The sequence below is a fragment of the Theobroma cacao genome, chromosome 3, assembly GCF_000208745.1.
Source record: "Theobroma cacao cultivar B97-61/B2 chromosome 3, Criollo_cocoa_genome_V2, whole genome shotgun sequence".
NCBI classification, from domain to species: Eukaryota; Viridiplantae; Streptophyta; class Magnoliopsida; order Malvales; family Malvaceae; genus Theobroma; species Theobroma cacao.
The window spans coordinates 20,698,966-20,719,612 of NC_030852.1; the positions used below are offsets into that span (position 1 = coordinate 20,698,966).

Consider the following 20,647-nt stretch of genomic DNA (forward strand, 5'->3'; position numbering starts at 1 on the left):
TATAAACATGTTCATAGTTTATAAACACAAACATAAAGTAAAAGACCAACTCATTAGTGAAACGTGACTGACCTTTTAGGAATCAAGTGGCTACTAGAAACCTACCCAAGAATGAAGACTAGATACTAGCATCCACGACACTGGCTGCTACCAGATGCTATTACTAATCTGTAACAAAATAAATGGGGAAAATAACGTAAGAGTCATAGACTCTGTGAGTCAATACGGGAAGGGGACAAGCTAGGGGATAAGAGTATTTCGTAAACATGCACTTGTAATTTCATGTCTTTCATAAACAATTTAATCATAGAATTCATAGAAGATGTTATTTAAACACATTTGAATAGTATTTGCGTGAAAACATGTTAATATAGACATTTGGAAAGCCTTTACCTTTGAAATTCCCATCAAATTGAATCAAACAACCTATTCTGCATCAAAACTATCGATACATTCTTGAATGTATCGATACTTTCATACATCTATTAATACATTAGTAAAATGCATCAATACATTCCATACAAAAAGCCTCCTAAAGCATTCTGCTTAGAATGTATCAATACTTATGTCACGACCCGGAACCTCCCTCAGGCCCAAGACAATCGCCGCGACGTCCCGATTGACACTCATTATCCGGAATGCCAAGCGGAACCCCGCAAGGCTTACATATCAGTTTCTTTCCTTTCCTGTGAGCAATCATTGTTAAATATCGAGTTTTTAGAGAATATATACTATTTTAGATCAAAAACAATCAAAATAAAATTTTCGCCACACAGGGGTATTTTGGTCATTTTTTTCTCAAAAATTTCGAAACTGGCTAAAACACAATATACAAGTACAAAACACATAATTCATATTCCAAATGAGTTTAAAAGTCTAAAATCTTCATTTAAAACGAAATTACGGTTATTTGAATATAATAAGAAAATAAAAGAAATATTAAGGAAAATATTCTATTTTCTTATAAAACAATATTTATAGAGTTATACGTGAATAATTTTTATAGCGTAAAAGCTAAATAAATTTATACATACTGAAATACAGTAAGCCAAAATATTTAATTTAATTTACAATAACAAGAGGGCCCCCGAATAAACAAAAGTAAAGAGGATTGTGAACCTACGGTTTGGAAAATGAAGATCCAATGGTAGTCCTCGATGAGATCATCTATTTACAGTCTATACTGAACCTGAAATGGGTGGAAAGAAGGGTGGTGAGATTATAAAATCCCAATGAGTAAACAGACATTATCATAAATATCTAAAGGCGAGTAAAATGGAGGCAAGTTTAAACAACAAATTTCAACCCATTTCATAATGTTTTCAATTTATTTCTTAAACCATAAAATATTTGTAATTTACCAAAACAGTTGTTAAGGCTTATGTCTTTTATTAAAACAAGGCTCAAGCCAAAACTAATCCTCGGGGATACCTTGGCCGAGGCATCTAACCGAGTCCGCCAAGGGTGTTAAAATATTCACACGTGAAACACATTTTTATTTTTAAAACCAGCCGTTCCTTGGCGTTGGCCGAGTTACACATTCACGTGGGGGTTCGACGTGAAGTGAGCTCTAATACTACCCCAGGAGTTACCCTCCTCGCCTCTACAACCGGAGTAACTATATAACTGGGTTTACCGTGCCCCTCTAATAGGCAGTCCACGGAAACCCGTCACTGCAGTGACTAACCCACCAATTTTAATAAAATTTCGACAGTATAACGTGGCTTTTATTTATTTATCCAGCCTGCATAGTAAAACAACTTACATAAATTTCCCAATGCACTCACAAAATATAGCCACATATACTCATTTCTCATAAGCCATTCCTAGGAAAATATATATTTTTCAAGTCAATTTGCAGCCTCCAATTACTCAATTTCATAATCAATACAATATATTTTTATTTGTCACATTTATTCCTAAAACATCAAAAATCCCGTTTTAATCTCGTTTTCATTTCATAAAATACATAAAGGGCATTTAAAAATAAACTCTAGATAATTTACAATAATAATAAGTTTACTCACCGTTTGTACAAACTAAAAGCTTTCTAAGCGCCCCGATCACTACTCGTCGGGTACGACTTCTTTGCCTTTTCCGGAAGGCTCTCCTCCTAGACACATTACAAAAATTTACACAATTCATCACATTGATGCTAAATCACTATATAATTAACTTAAATCCTATACTAATGCATGGTATGAAATGCAATAGCCTAAAACGGCTTAAACGCGGTATTAACCTATTTTTGGCACTTTGCCCGATAAATTGCTAACGCGCTCCATTTTAGCTCTAAATCATCCCATTCTCTCTCCAACATTTCTAACCATTAAATATCAGCCAATAACCTTCTAAAAACAACAAAATCAGCTCACTCCCTTCCTTGGAAAATTCGGCCAAAAATGGGACATTAAGTCGGTTAATTTTCTACTTTGTTTTTCTATCACGTTTAATCGTTTTTCATCATTTTCTCTTCATTTTCCTTAGAATAAAATCAATTCATCATCATTGTACAGCATTGAGCATCCAGCCAAGAGTGGGTATTGTGAAAATTTAATGATTTCTTGCCCAATTTAATTTCTAAACACATTTAACTAACTAAAACTATCAATTTAACTAAAAATCAAAACCTAAAAATTTCAATTTCTCTCCCCTAGAATTTCGTCCAGCCCTTGATATCACTTTTTGATCTCTCTCCTCAAGCATGCTAAATGGAAATAAAGGCATAGGAAAGGTAGAAATCAAGCTAAAATCGAAAAATCTTACCGTTAGACGCGTAAACGGTCGAAAACCGCGAATTTCCCTTTGAATTTTCTTGTTTCTCTTTGGTTTTTCTTTTTTTCTTCCTTTCCTCTCTATTTCCTCTCTTTTTCTTCCTTATGGCCGGCCAGCACTCAAAATTTGGGTTTAAATGGCTGACTTTTCATTAAAATAATATTATTTCATTAAAAAATGCCACGTGTCACTTTCCCATTGGCCCATTTTTAAAATTTCATCCATTTGTTTCCAAATTTTCACCATACACTTGTCTCATATATTCATAGCTTAGATAAAATTCTCAGACTCATCCAAAGTCTCGGTGGAGTAATTTTTGAAATTTACACTTTTGCCCCCGTAAAAGTCAAAAATTACATTTTTGCCCCAAAAATTGAAAAATTGCCCATAGACATATTTTTCATCCCTTATACTCATACCATTCTCCAATTTGTCAAATTTGATCTAAATTCTCTCAAAATCTCAAATTTTGTCCGTGGGTGGCAAAATTACGATTTTGCCCCTACACTCCAAAAATCACCAGAATTAAACTTTTTCACTTCCTATCATTAAATTATACTCCAAATAGTTAATCTTGGTCAAAAATTTCACTCCATGATCAAATTATTATCTTAGGTGGCAAAATGACGATTTTGTCCTTGAACATCAAAATTTCTAATTTTACCCAAATGAACCCTCGAACTCCAAAAAATCATTTTTAGTCATTCCTGGACTACAAAATATTAAATTTCATCCTACAATTCCTATTTGAACTAGTTCGAGGTTAAATCAATTTAAGTGTACCGTTAGCTACAATATCAAGTTTCGTCTATTCTTAGGTGCTTTTCTAGCGTAATAACATGCTACTCAATGCATGTATGTCATGACATGTATTTATAGGGTCGGGTTTTACAACTTAACCCATATGTATCATTACTTTCAGTCAAAAACCCAAATTTCTAGGCAAAATCCTCTATTTTTACCATTCCTTAAGTTCCCTTACCTTTTGGGACTTTCTCTAAGGCTCAGTCTTATTCACTAAGCACATTTTCATGTCATCATAAAGTACAGATCATGAACAATGCTTAAGCAACTTTAGTATGCAACATGCATTAAACATAATAATTATGATCATTCCATTAACATTAAACTCATACTTTATGATGATATGTCCCCCATCAGCCTTGGGTCGGTAATGTACAGTCCCATTTCACCTTGGACATTTATAATGCATCATAGAAGTGAAGTCGTCACTTGCACTCTGTGAGAGTGGAATCAATTCATACTCATAGAGTTCTCATACTCGTAGCATTAGGTATGTGGAATGTCCTTCACGTACAAGCTTACTTATCTGATAAGGTATATGGAAAATACATCATATACATAATCTTATGGCATTCATCATGCTTCCTCAAGCATCTCATGTAGTATATGGAATATACATCATATACATAATCTCATGGCATTCATCATGCTTTCTCAATCATCTCATGTAGCATATAGAATATACATCATATACATAATCTCATGGCATTTATCATGCATACTTAATCACCTGATATGGTATATGGAATTTACATCATATATATAATCTTATGGCATTCATTATACCAATTATGTACATTATATCATCTATAAATAGACATACAATATCTTGTATCCACACCAGTCTGAAGACAAAGTAATCGAGTGGACTTCAAACATAAGGTGTTTGTCTCCCTTTGTTGAAAACTAATACATAGTAGAATATTTACATACATAGTAGTTTGTAAACATATTGAAAACCATTGTATCAATCACATCATAATCACTAAGAATTTATTTTTCTTAGAAAATCATTTTCATTCTTGAAACTCAAATCCTTTGACAAACCATTTTAGAGATATCATTTCAACATACATAAATAATACTTTTCATAAAAATCATGCTAGCTTTACATGTCAAAATAATTTGAAATTGGTGAATCCACTCACCTAGTTGGAGATTCGATTCCTAGCTCCAATCACAACTTCATTTCAACAAAATCCATGGAGTTTTCAAGTATTCCTATCATACAACAATCATCATAGTCATTTCTTAGAATACAAATCTTGTAATAATCATTCTAGGTACTTTGGAAACTACTCGCTTAAACTAAACTAATTTTTTAGCTAAAACCCATGCTTAGAACCCATATATATTTCATCCTTACCTTAGGTGAGCTTTGATGTTAGGGAAAATCACAAAATCTTTGAGCGTTAATGTTCAATAGAAAATCTATGCATGAGAATAATAGTTTTAGTGCTAGAAAATTCCATAAATCAAGATTTAAAAGTTAAAAGATGCCACCTTTGTTTGAAAAACCCAAAACCAAGCTTTCAATCTTCCAAAATGATGATTTGGGGTGAAAGTGGGTTTAAGAAAGCTTAGAGTTGCTAAAAAACTGATGATAGATAGCGTAGAATGAAAAACCCTCAGAGTTAGGGTCATATTTATACTATGGGATGTGAAAATACCCTTTTACCCCTTTTATTTTTTCAAAAATCGGTAAAAATGTATCGATACATTGGCCTATGTATCAATACATTTGGTTTTGGGGAAAATGTATTATTACATTATGAACATGTATCGATACATGCTAATCAGAAACCCTTTATGAGCTAAATGCATTGATACATCATGAACATGTATCGATGCATTTGGAATAAAATGTAGTTTTTGAGGCAGTTTACCTATAAAAACTTACACAGCTTATTTACATTAAATACCATTTAAGTAAATGTCCTCTTTACTTTTTACTCTCTATTTACTTAAGATATTTAATGTAAATAAGGAAAGAACCCCCATTTGTATTCAATATAAATATAAAAAAAATCAAAATCTAAAAGAATCAAAATCAAATTTTTGGTTTCAAGAACAAAATCAAAAAATTTTGACAAAAATTAAATTTGCAGTTCCCATTTACCATAGCAAGTGTACTCCAAAAACTATGAAAAAATCATTTTTGATCATCTGAAAATCAAGGGGATCATTACCGCCAATTTTTATTGCCAAAAGATTGTTTTATAAAAATCATATATTTTGACCCTTTCTAGACTTAGAAAGTTTTCTACTTCAAAGTGACAGACAACCAAAAGTGTCAACGAATACTTTTGAAGGTTAAAACTAAGTTTGATGTTCAAAATATATAATCTATATGCTCACCTAAAGATTTTGTAACTTATCCTCTTACTCAAGGTGGGATTTCACATTCTTCCCTTTTATGAAAATTCATCCTTAAATTTAACTAATGCACTAACCTTCACTGAATAAGTGCGGATACTTCTCTCGCATGTCATCCTCGACTTTTCAAGTCACCTCCTCACTTGAGTGATCGTGCCATTGTCCCTTAATCAAGGCTATCTCTGTGGAGCATAACTTCTTCACTTGCTTATCTAGTATGGTTACCAGTACTTCCTCATAACTTAAATCATCTCCCAACTATAAGGACTTATGTTGTATCATGTGTGATGGATCTGGTTGGTACTTTCATAGTATTGAACCATGAAACATAGGATGAACAATAGCGAGATCCGGTAGAAGTGGCAGTCGATAAGCCATTACACCAACTCTCTCTAAAATCTCAAAAGGTCCAATAAACCTTAGGCTTAGCTTGCAATTCTTGCCAAACCTCATAATGCCTTTGGTAGGTAAAACCCTCAAGAACATGTGGTCATCAACCTTAAACTCTAACTCTCCATGTTTATGGTCAACATATGACTTTTGGTGACTTAGTGCTGTTAACATCCTCTCCCTAATTAACCGTATCTTGTTGGTGGTCTCTTGAACTAATTCTGGCCCAAGTAACTTTTGTTCACCGACCTCAACTGAACATATGGGTGATCTACATCTCCACTCGTATAAAGCCTCATAAGGTGCCATTTGAATTATGGCCTGAAAATTGTTATTATAAGCAAACTCAATCAACGGTAAATGTCGGTCCTAAGTGACTCAAAAATCTACGACACATGCCCTCAACATATTTTCCAACATCTGAATGGTCTTCTCAGACTATCCATTCGTCTGTGGGTGGAAAGCAATGCTAAAGTTTAACTTACTACCCAAAGCCTCTTGTATTTTCCCCCAAAATCTGTTAGTGAACTGTGTGCCTTTATCGGATACTATGGCAATTGGAACTCCGTGCTATCATATTATCTCATCAATATACAGCTTAACCTATTATACTGCTCCATAGGTGGTCCTAATTAGTAAGAATTGAGCAGACATAGTCAGTTTATCCACAATCACTCAAATCGAATCATACCCCTTACTAGTACGGGGTAATCTAGCCAAAAAGTTTATAGAAATATGCTCCCACTTCCATTCGGGAACAAGTAAAGGTTGTAATAGTCTGGTAGGCCTCCGATGCTCTGCCTTAACTTGTTGGCACATTAAGCACTTCGCCACAAACTCGACCACATCTTTCTTAAGGCCTTCCCACCACTACATCTCTCTTAAATCATGGTACATCTTGGTGGTGGCTCGGTGAACTACATATGCAGCCACATGGCCCTTCTCAAGAATCTCTCGTCTTAAATCATCAATAGCGGCACATATACCTTAGATCCATATCTAAGTAATCCATCAGTGCCTCTAGTGAACATCTGACCTTTTTTTCCTTAAGGATCTTCGAATGCCCTTGCCACAAAATCATCCTTGTTTTAGGCCTCCTTGATCTGATCCATGAGTATCAGTCTCACTCTAAAATGGGCTAATAATGCATCGGTATCATCGACCTCAAATTGAATGCCCATATCACCTAACTCATGTGTCATATCCCATTTCTTGGGTGGATCATGACTAGCTCATGGACCTAGATGAGCATAACCTGCTAGGCCCAAGCAAGCCTCTTACCATAACCTTATTAAGCAATTCCTCATTACATGCAGAAAGCATCTTATAACATCCATTTACACACAAAAACATTAAGCATGCATCTATAAAACTCATTATACAATTAAGGAATTTCTCAACTTAATTGTATAAGCTCAAGCATTTGATATACATATATATATGTAAAAGTACCACTATCATAGAGCACATTAAAATTAGTTGTCAACAACACCCTCGGGTGTCCATGTAGGCTTTTAAGACATCATCATAATCTCATACATAACATTATCAATATAGAATGGCCAACATGGCAACATTAACATAAACATGTTCATAGTTTATAACACAAACATAAAGTAAAAGACTGACTCGTCAATGAAACGTGACCGACCTTCTAGGCATCAAATGGCTGCTAGACACCTACGAAAGAATAAAGATTGAACATTGGTATTCGCAACACTTGCTGCTACCAAACGCTATCACTGATCTGCAACAAAATAAATAGGGAAAATAATGTGTGAGTCACAAAGACTCCTTGAGTGGATACGAGAAGGAGACAAGCTAGGGGATAAAAGTATTTTGTAAACATACACTTGTAATTGCATGTCTTACATAAAAAATTTCATCATAGAATTCATAAAACATGTTATTTAAACACATTTGAATACTATTCGTATGAAAACATGTCAATATAGACCTTTGGGAATTCTTTACTGTCATGACCCAAATTCCAGGTCGTGACCGGTGCATGGACCAAATCAGCATAGCCACTAAGTCCAAGCAAGCCTATTTATATAACATGTTCATCAATCTATTGAGTATTTTTAAAGTCACATTTCATGATCTCAACTGTAAGTACTTGAATGATATTCTACCAAGATCAAATATTCGCATGTATATATATATTACCCCAAAATGGTGCTAACCATCGCCAACTCATAATGGCGTTACCATTCAAAGTGTATATATATATTGTCCAAGACAAGTATCTTAAAAATTTACATTTCGTTTATCTATAAATAGCATAAAGACACTCGACTTCCAACGGAGCAACCTTGGATAAGGTACAGCTATTGAATGCTGAGATACCTACCAAAGAGACGAATCCACGTGGACACCTTGACCTAGGTTTCAATTGCCTCTTGATCTGAAAACATGAAGTTAAAAACTGTGAGTATGAACTCAGTGAGTGAACATAGGAAGGGAACAAGCAACTGATAAGGAAAAATTTAAAATCATGATGCACTTTTTTTGAAAACAATGCAATTTAGTTTAATTTCTTCCCTAAACCCCTTGTTTTGAACATTGGTAAATAAACTCTTAATGTTGCAAAGACCCATGCTCAATCATGAAGATAAAAGAGTGAAGAAAAATTATATAAAAAATCGAGCAAGGTAGCAACGTGATAGCATGTTTCTCGCTGCAGCAAAAGGCATTCTTGGTTTGCATATGTTTCAGTTTTTCAAGTATATCTCCCACTACAGAAGTCCAATTGACATTCTTGTTCAATCATTAGAAAGCTAAGAGGTAGGGCTACCACTTTACTGTTTACCACTTTGCCTAGTTCTGAGCAGAAGGTGGTTAAAATCGCTGTCAAATTGATAGCACTGCACCACCACTCGAGAGTTTCTGGCTGCAGCAAGAATCCATTTTCGCTGTAGCCAAATTCCTTGCTGCAATAAACATCAATTTGAAAATACTTAACAACTTTCACTGTTCAACATGCAAGATTCCACATACATTACAATCACGTACTATATTCATAAACTTTCTACTACGCATGTATATATATATATATATAAACACGAATACCACCACCTCCCTCAGCCAACATGCACTCCCTACACGCACATCATTATCGGCATGTGCACTGCCCACTCCGCACATGCACAGTTGTAAGTGTCACAACATCATCATTTGACCGACATATGCACTGCCCACTCAGCATATGCACGGTTGTAGTTGTCACTACATCGTCATTCAACCGGCATATGCACTGCCCACAAACACATGCACGGTTACATCAATTACACAAAATTACTTAGCAATACATATCATATATTTTTATATACATATCAACATCATATAAAGGTACAAAGATTCATCACAATCATGTTCCACATCACCAAAAACATTTCATTAAAGGCTTGTTCCCATGCATTTTATAGAAAAACAATTAAAATGTCTCAATCAACCACATGTGCCTTAATCCCAAAACAGTTTGTGCAAGTTCACTCACTTGTATTTGTTGAATCTTTACTGGACTCCAACCTCCACTAATGGTCCAAATGGAACTATGGGGCCTCGTTGGGACCTATCATCACAACAATATCACAACCAACCTGATTTGCATAATTATATTTCTAAACGCTATCCACTAAATCATGTTCTGCTAGTTGTTTTTAACTAGCTTCCATCTACCATTAAGTAGCTATATATTTTCACTATTCTAGTCACACTACAATGAATAACCCATGTCAACTACAAAACACTCACCGATCCAGCCACTAGCCATTCTCAACAACTAAAAAAAAATCAACTCAATTTCACTACTCACCTTGGTAGCTTTGTAATTGAATTTCTTTCCCAAAAGCTTTTAAACTATCATGAAAATCTCACTTTGTCTCTCTAGAACATCCAGCTAGTGAGAGAGTGTAAGAAGGAAATGTTTTTGAGGGTTTTTATGGTGAAAAAGTAGAAAAGCACAAAGAACTTTGGGAAAAAGTACACAAAAACATGAAAAATCGAGGTTTTTTTTTTTTTTCAAGTGGGAGAGGTAATGCACTCAAACTGTCATTTCCATAAGTTGTCAATTTGTCCTAAAAACTATATCATAAAAGCTAAAGTTAATTTGTATAATTAGCCACTTTCATCAATGAATTCTGTGAGAGGAATACATGAACCCACTGCGTCTGCATGCCTTCAGCCAAACTAGAGTATCCAAGCATGTGCAAAATTATTCTTTTCATTTATAGAGAATCAAAATCCTCAAGTTGTTGATCTGTTTTGGGCTTGTACAAAGCAACAATTTCAAGAGGAAATGAACTACAACTGGTTTTTAGGTCCTCTAGGCTGTACAATAGGCTGTCTGCTGACGAATAGCTTGCTGATATCTTCTATGACCACATTACTCCTTTCTTTGAGCTGAGGAGGAACAAAGAAGCCACCTTCCGTATCAAGAACACTCTTGGAATGAGGTAAGGTAGCTCTAGGAAGTTTAGCCCTTGGTGTCACTACTGCACCACCACTGGAACCCAACCCCATCATCCCCTTCAAGTCTCTCTTACGCGACGCACTTTTCGCCAACACCGCCGCTACCACAGATGCATGGTCGTTGCCGCTCACCAAGGAAATATATGGAAATTCAAGGCAACCTTCCATGGGGGGGGGGGTGAGAGAACGTGGGAGAGGAAGGAGAAAAAGAAGAAGTGCTAGAAATTTGAAGAACATCCTAGAAACTTTGATTTTTATGGCTTAAGTTTATCCATTTCTAGCAAAATTACCAAAATGCCCTTAACTATGTCATTTTGTTTTTTCCATTTCTTTTATGCAATCTTTTTACTTCTTTAACACTGAGACAAGGTCCATAAGGGTCTAGAAATACTCGGGTTCATGAAAACTTAAAAATTTCAACCCGAGATGTAAAATGACCGTTTTACCCCTACCATGAAAATTATCGATATTTCTATCTTCTTCATTATCTTATCCTCATCCATTCATTCCTTAGGCTTACTTGGACCTTCATAACATTAGAAAACAAATTTCAGGGGTGGACCAAGAGAAATAACGAAATTACTCCTAGTACGTGTTATCGCGTCTATTACTAGTTATGGGTCAATAAGGGTCAAGTCTCACATTTACCTTTGAAATTCTCATCAAATTTAGTCAACCAACCTATTCTGCACCAAACTAATGATACATTCTTGAATGTATCAATACTTTAACACATCTATCAAAACATTAGTAAAATGTATCAATGCATTTCATACAAAAAGGCTCCAAAAGCATTCTGTTTAGAATGTATCGATACTTTCAGCTTAGAACCCCAATTTTTGGGTAAGAACCTCCATTTTTACGATCTCTTAAGTTCCCCTACCTCTAGGGACTTTTTCTAAGGCTCAGTCCTACCCATTAAGCATATTTTCATGCGATCATAGAGTATATAGATCATGAACAATGTTCAAACAACATTAATATGCAACATGCCATAAACATAATAATTACGGTCATTCCATAAACATTAAGCTCATTCTTTGTGATGGTATGTCCGCCTTTAGCCTTGAGCTGGTAGTGTATAGTCTTATTGCATCTTGGACATTTATGATGTATCATAGGAGTGAAGTCGTCACTTGCACCCCATGAGAGTGGAATTAATCACATTCATAGAGTTCTCATGCTCATAGCATTAGCTATGTGGAATGTTCTTCACATACCAACTTACTCATCTCATAAGGTATATGGAAAATATATCATATATATAATCTCATGGCATTGATCATGTTTTCTCAATCATCTCATGCAGTATATGGATCTTCCCTAAGGGTAATTAGCCTTAAGAATGAGGTGTAGCTCTGATACTACTTGTTGGTCCCAAAGATGTGTGCTAGAGGGGGGATGAATAGCACTTTTTGAATGTCACTAAAACTTAACTTCTAATTTGAATCTAGTTATAGGTCAATGATGAGAAGTTAAATGCCAAAGGAAAAAATGATTTAAAGAAGAGTGAAATGAAAAACAAAAAAGGGTAGACAATGCGCAAAGATTTATAGTGGTTCAGTCTTTTTGATCTACATCTACTACCTTGATCTTTCAATCAAGGATTTTCAAACCAAATCACTAGAATCGATGAAATTCTCAAGCTTCCATCAAGCTTTTACAATGGCTCTTCATAGGCTTAACCACAACCTTTAACAATTAAAACCCAAAACTAACTTTTCTAAAGCTTAGTAAGAGCCTATGACAACAACCAAGCTAAACCAAGCTTCATTAATTCCCTTAGAGTGCCTCGCACACTCTGTAATACCCCGCACCCTCATTGGACACAAAAAAGACCTTATTGATCAAACGAATGATCGTTTGATGTGAATTTACGTGCTAAAGAGTGACAAAGGATGAAAGGAACGTTCTAGAATAAAATGCTTTACGCGTGCAGAAATAATAATTAAATAATAATATTTTTGTTGGAGAGGAATTAGTAAGCTAAAGGATGATTTGAAAGTAAACCGAGATGTAATGATGTGTTTCGGGACAAAAGAAGGCAAGTGAAAAATTTTGAAATAAAATAATATTTTATTCAATAAAATAATATTAAAATATTAATATTTTATATGTTGTCGGAACAAGTCATGAAAAATGGAATATGACTAATTTAAGTGGGGGAGAAGCAGTAAAGAAGAATTTTGAAGGAAAATGATGATAATTGTGTCAGCGTGATTTTATTAAATCGAGCTAACGTAGGTAAGTAAATATTTAAATATTATGATGACACCGCGTTGAAATACGATCTCGATATTTTGATTATACATGTGTAAGCAAAGGAAGAAAAATAGAAGGAAATTAGAATTTTTAAACGTGTCGGAATAATCAAATTTTAAGATACAAAAATTGGAAGATTGAGTACCAAATAAAATGAAGTTGAGGAATTACATGTAAATTACATTATTTGGAGAGAATAAAATAAATAAATAAATAATAAAATAATAAGGAAATAAAAAGGATGGGAATGAAGAAAAGATGTTGAAAAGTCAAACCAAAGAATTCTAAGGTGAATGGCCGGCCATACAAAAAATCAAAGGAAGAAAGACAAAAGAAAAAACAAAGAAAACAAAAGAGAAGAATGTAGAAATGATGGTGGGGCCGGCCATGTGAGATAAAAGAAATGATAAAAGAGAAAAAGGAGAGGAAGTCGGTTGAGAGTGGGAGAAGAAAAATAAAGGAAAGAAAAACCGTGGGAGTGGAAGAAAGAAATGAATTGAAAAAGGGAGAGAAAGAACCGTGGGAGAGGAAGAGAAAAGAGAAAGGTTTTGCTGCACTTTGAGAAAGAAAAAGAGAGCTTTTTGCTGTAATTTTTGGACGAAGAAAAAGCTACAAATTTTGAGGTAAGAAAGCTGATTTTTTTTTTAGGTTAATTACTGGAATTTTTTAGGTTTTTATGGTTGATTTTGGCTGTTGAAAATTTGAGCTGTTTGCTGCCAATTTGTGCAAAAAAATTGGAATTGTTTGCTGCCAATTTGTGCAGAAAAATTGGAGCTGTTTGTTACCAATTTGTGTAGGAAAATTGGACAGCATAGTGCTGCCAATTTAAGGGAGAAAAGGCGGCTTGGTGCTGCCACATTTTTGAGGAAAAGAGAGCTGAAAGTGCTGCCATCGGAGGAGGAAGAAAACGAGCCAAGGAGAAGAAAAAAAAAGAAAAGAAAAGAAATAGAAAATAAATGGGCATGACCCAATATAAAATAAGTGGGCATGGCCCAATAGGAAATAAAAATAAATGGGCTTAGCCCAAATAGGAAAAATGAAGAAGCCCATGGAGAGGGCTCAAAGGTCATAAAGAAATGAAAAAGGCCCAATGGTAAGTTAATGTTATCTTTCAAGATTTATGGGTAGTTTAATATTGTGCATATTTTAGATGAAAAATATACAAGTTGCTTAAGGAATTTTTAATTAAGTTGCTACCCATACAAATGTGTGATTAAGTATACTGAGTTTAAATTGTTGCTAGGAAAGTTTATCGTGGAGGCGTGCGGAACGAAGTATGTGACCGACAAATAGGAATAATTATATACCCGTATGGATCAATAGTGAAGTAATATCCCACTATTATGAGGTGAGTAGGGGGTGTCAACTTTAAAAATTTCGTATATATATATNCAATTTTAAAATTTTCGTAAATATATACCTATACATATGATTTATTTTAAACGCAAAAATTGTGGATAGCATATGCTGGTAGCAATCTTAGGAAATTGTGGTAGCAAATTATGTTTAGAAATCATTTTGAATATATATGTATAAATTATATGTAAATTGTTTTGAAAAAAGGGAAACAAGCCCTTCAGACTGTTTTGCCTCAAAATTTCTGCCTTATATTTGTGCAGTATGCATTCATGGTTATATTGCTTATTCACCAAGCGAATTATTGTTTTGAAATTCATGCATAAATATATTTTGAGAAAATGATAGATTTTATCATACCTTGTGTTGAATGCTTTAGAAATAATTTTGAGACGAGTTTTTAAGGACATAACATAATTTCTGAAATGGCTTTATAAACCAAGAGATTCGAGAGTAGGTCGATTGTCACTTCAGTTAAGTGTGACCTTCGTGCACGAGTGAGCTCTAGCTAGAAAACCTTTGGGTTGCCGACGGGCGGTTAGGCATGGCGGGGGCCACGGCTTGTGATATATGTGTGCGTGGCTAGGCCACCAGTGATTTACGTGGTTGTGACCGCCTGATATCTCTGATGTCGGCCAAAATCGTTGAGACTGCCATGGCATATGGGATCTGGTGGAGCGAGGCTTTCGGAGGTTATTACGTGGTAACGGGACCATGGATTTTATTTGACTTCCTACTCGAGACAAAAATCTCTTTGGGTTTTCAGACTCTTATTTCTAGCATGGTGAAACAAAATTATACAGTTTCCTGTAGCTCCTTAGCATTTATTATTATATGAATTTTATCCTCACGTGCAAGGCGATTTGCAAATTGTGTATAAACCTAGTTACTATATGGTTTCGCGGGAGCTTGACCAACTTTATTGGTTTGATTTGAGTAAAATGTCAATTGATTTCGATGGCAAAAATCCTTTTATGTACGATTGTTTTAAAACAATATTTCAAATGATTATCTTGAAAAAGGTTATTGATTTGTTTCTGAGGGGAAACTTTTATTTACTTGGTTGATTTACCACTTGAAATTATTACAATGCTTAAGAAATTCTTTGTTTTTCATATAAGACACAAACGTCTGTTTGAAATAAATTGTTTTTATAATCTTTCATTTTTAATATCAACTGATCTTTTGTTTGCTTGTTTCCCATCTACGTTCTACTCGCTGAGTTGATGATTATCACTCAGTCTATGAGACTCACACCCCTTTTATTTCCTTTTTGTAGATAAGTATCAGCCTAGCGTGTAGTCAGTGACGCGTTCGGTCCACCGTGAATAGATAAATCCATCTCCTAGCATTTTATTTCGAGTCGCTCTGCTGTTAGAGGTCAAGTCGTAGCATTTTATTTATTAAGTTGTAAATGAATTCTAAATTTTTATATAAGCATTAATTTGGAGATTATAGATTTTAATGCATATACTTACGGATGAAAGGAAAAAAAATTTGTATTGATTTTTATATTTATGGTTCAATTTAGTATATGAAAGTATCAATATTAAATGGTGATTGAATGTAATGGATTAACGAGTAAGTTCTAGACAAGCTTGTTCGAGACTTGGCTGGTCTTTTTCGAAAGTCTTGGACGTCTGCAGCGATCGGGGAGAGATCGTTGCAATAGTTGTATAAGAACCCTAGGTTTAGTTGAGTCTTAGAATATTTTTGTGTCAAACAGCGGAGTAGTGGAGTCGACGTAGAGTCTTCTTTATAGTCAGTGACTGCAGCACCGATTATAGATAGGAGGCTGCATAAACTCTTTATCTTAGAAAACCACCTTATGTAATCATAAGTGATGATTAAATAACAAGAATTGATTGCTGATGTCCGGGTTTGAGATGCCACCCGAGACACGAACTATTGTTGGAAATATTTTAAGTAAATGCTTCTAATGAAAGGGTGATATGATAATATACTCCTTTGACCAAGAGTGGAGGAAAGTGAAGTCGGACTAATAAGTCTGTAATAACTCATTCACTTGGTGGACTTAAAACTTAAGCCATGATTGTCAATGGAAAGAAATTTGATGACTATGGACGGTATTTGAGGATGATATAAAGGAGAACCTACGAAAATGATAATAAGAGGTATATTTTGACTAGAATAAATAAGTTGAGATCCACTCGAGGTTTATAGATTTAAGTATTAAGGAGATGTAAACTGATGCTCACGTGCACGGAAGTTAGTGCACTGTGATGATTAAGTTTGTTCTGGTTATATATATATAAATGGTGCTAAACTTTTGAAATATTTTATATGCAAATATGTGGTGTATAGTAGCTTAAATGGAACTGGTTTTAAATTTAATTAAGTAACGATGATATCCCAAGGTTTGATGGAACTATGCTGGGTTGTAGTTATTAGTGCATGAATTAGCTCAAGGTTGAAATTAGATATTGGCAATAATGTTGAGAGACATTTAAGTAAAATCTATATTAAGTTTTATAAATATCAGAGTTGATTGTGTAGATGTTAAAGGGAAAGTAATGGTATATTGGTGTAAAGTGATAACACAAGGACGATTGAAGGTAAGCCCAATAATGAAATTGGTTAATGAGAATCCCCTTATGTAGAAATTAAAATTCAAAAATGCAAGAGGTGCATATGACTCCCATGAATCTAAATCTTAAGTGAGTAATTAATATCAAAATGAATAAAGATGCATCCGATGGAAGTACAAAAGGTAAATGAGAATGAGAATGACTTTTAGGAATTGTGATATTGTATAAGATCCAGTGATCTCATAAAGATGAACCTAAAGAGTCAATAAGATCATAAAGCATATGCAAATACCAGATTGTGATTGGATTAGCGATGGAAGAAATATGAATGTTGTTACAATCGCACCTAAGAAGTTTAAGGATAATTAATGTAATCATACCAAGTTAGTTCGATATGGTCCGGATTAATAACACGAACACTTTGGGGGGATCTTAAAATAATGTCCATTGGGAATCAATAAGCGGAATGTTAATAAGCATACATTGAAATGTTAAGGTTATGAAAGGCTTTGGAGATCAGCCTTTGATTATTTAAATTTTCAACGAAATTGTATTAAAAGAAGTGTTTAAGGGTTTTGGAAATGTATGGAAAGGTGTGAGAATGCACTAGTTTGACTATTTATAAAAGTTCGAACTTGGATGGTCATCAATGGCTGGTGAGTAACCAAACAATGTGTAAGTAAATGAACAAAGGGAGTTACGATTGGTAGGTAAGAGTGGAACTCTAATGATGAGATTGTGTTCACTACTTTTGGCATTGAACTATAAGTTATGAACTTGTATCCACTCTATGAACACCTTGATGACATAGTTCGAGAAATTTTTCACTATGAGAAACATTAAAGCTCAAGGAGCAAAAGGCTATATAGTCAAGTTGGGATTCGTGACTAATATGTCACATAAGTATGAAGATGAATTGCAAACATATAAGGATGTTTGGAAATGGTGGTTTGAGGCAATGATTATCTCACCGATATCTAGATTTGATGAAGTTATGGTCTCGATATGCTTGCAAATACAAGACATAAATTGTGAAATATACCTTCCTCATCAGTTTCAATTTATTTAATTAATTATCAAGGTAAAGTGCCTAAAAAGAATAGGCAAAGGATAAATTGTGTTACGAATATTTAAAGAACGAGGGTGATATGGTTTGATTAAATGATATTAACCTTAGTGAAGGACTAGAAATACGTTATAGGAATTATAAAGATCCATTTAGGAAGAGAAGATGATTTGCGATTTTGAATATTCATATACTAGCAAAGGCTTTGGTAATGAGACCGTGAGATTTGGCATTTAGAGTAAATTTGAAGAATTTCAAGTTAGATATGTTGTATGCAGTTGATGATGAACAAATTAGCTATTGATTAAAAAGATTGATTAAGATTATAAAGATATATACAAAAATATCGTTAATTATCGAAATGTCTTGTGGTATAAGTTGAAATTATCTAGCAAGCACTCGATCATGAAAGTACTGGAGTTTTATTTTCGAGAATATAGTTACTAATGGTTATTAGATTTGAATAATCTCTGATGTTAAATATATCTGAAATAAATAAAACATGTCTTGATCTTTACGAATTATGAAATGCTCGCATGAAAATGGTATGGAAGTGTGTAAACCGAAATAAAGATAGGTTGACAAGTCAGACCCGTAGTCAATGGTTGGATAAATGTTCGAATGTCGGAAGGTTTGATAAAGGATCAAGGTAGAGGAAATTATAGATGGCTATGTAAACATGCATAATTGATGATTTAAGAATGATTTGATGGAGGTGTGACTAGGATTAATGATATAATTAATTTCTCTTTATAAGAGGAAGAATAATATCGATTTAATTCGAGAAGTGTGGTACTTATAAATAAAAGTAATATGACATTGCCATGTTTTCTATAAAGATTGGAAATTGATTTAATTCATAAGATCTCGATCTTATATGGAGAATGTCCAACAGAAGTGATGTAGAAGAATTTTAGAATTTTGATTGTTCACCTTATGTTGGTTAGAATTCGAGGACGAATTTATTTTTAAGTGGGGGAGATTGCAATACCCCGCACCCTCGTTGGACACAAATAAGATCTTATTGATCAAACGAATGATCGTTTGATGTGAATTTGCGTGCTAAAGAGCGACAAAGGATGAAAGGAACGTTCTAGAATAAAATGCTTCGCGTGTGCAGAAATAACAATTAAATAATAATATTTTTGTTGGAGAGGAATTAGTAAGCTAAACGATGATTCAGAAGTAAACCGAGATGTAATGATGTGTTTCGGGACCAAAGAAGTCAAATGAAAAATTTTGAAATAAAATAATATTTTATTATGTTGAATAACTTTTAATTTTGAAAATACACTAAGACATTGCTTATTTCTAGCTCTGCCTTGGTCAAAAGAGAGCATAACAGAACAGAATAGACACAACCCCTCCCCATAAATCAACTTCAATGACAAGGGCCATCTTAAAATTAAACCCCTCTCATCATTTTTGACGACTCTACTACTAAAAACTCTAGTCTTCTGTGCCCGACACCAACTAATCTAAATATAACTGCTTGATTTGGCAGCTATCAAAGTTGGACAATGATTTCCACCAGCTATCCCTGACGCACTCATTTATTCTTCATCTAGGAAATCTATAATGGGTCTATCTTCTGAATGTGAGATTTGCTAATGGTACGGTTTTGGACTGGAGAGTGAGGGTGATTTAAGGGAATTGTAAGCCGGTGAAGGCCTGGCCGAAGGACCAATTAGGAGGAACGACATTGTTTGAGACCAGAGTGCGCCCGTCACTGGTGGTGACCTTAAAAGAGAGGCTCTGTCCATTAAGGTAAGTGTTGCTTTGCCAGTTTTGACCCCAGTTCCTTGACATTGGTTGCCAACCAATTTTTGACCCTTTGATGGAAACGGAATGAACATCGCCAGCACCTCCAACGTTTGTGATTAGGACTAGGTTGAAGTAAGAATGACCGTTGATAGTGAATCTGATGCCTCCTCTCTTTCTGCATGGTACCCTATAAAAATCACACAACACCAACTGTTACCAATCCGAATTAATGAAGATGAAAAACAAACTACAAGAATAAAAAACTGTCTAGGCCTTTTTAAGGGAGTGCGTTAATTAAGGTAACTTATAAGAAAGAGTTTCTTTAAGACCTAATACATACCTTCTGTAGGCTACAGGTACAATCCCAGCTCTGTATTGGGCAATTCGTTGGAAAAAAGGCTGAGAGAGATCAAAATGATGATGAGGAGGGTTGCACCAGCCCCCTGCAGTGTTTGGGAGGGCACTGTTTGGGGGGCAGAAGTTGGTGGCAGTGACCACAATAGAGCCAGGCAGGCACCACCTAGGGTCATTCACGCACTTAATCTCGAAACAAGCCCCACAGCTCAAGCCATTATTAAACAGTGCTGTGCTCAAAGCTGCTGTGTTAGTCCCATACCCCTGGCTGTATAGGTTCCCATATCCACAAGCGCCACCTTCAGTAATGGTCAAAACAATTGGTTATGCATTTATTAAAGAATCATGAAAAAAGAAATGAACTCAGCTAAGGAAAACAGAGAAAAATAATATAGAAAATCAACATTTGCTGCATACCCATTGTACCAGAGGCATCACCCCCGCCATAAAAAGTGGCATGAGCACCAATCCACCCCCC

General features: G+C 34.7%; 1 protein-coding gene across 1 annotated transcript; it reads right to left on the reverse strand.

Annotated features, from left to right (window-relative positions):
- Nucleotides 19,347-20,641, reverse strand: LOC108661082 (expansin-A1; the record flags this gene model as incomplete). Its single annotated transcript, XM_018116844.1, has 3 exons — nt 19,347-20,002; nt 20,156-20,468; nt 20,587-20,641. Coding segments are annotated over 3 exons (675 nt in total), but the record flags the coding sequence as incomplete, so codon positions are not given.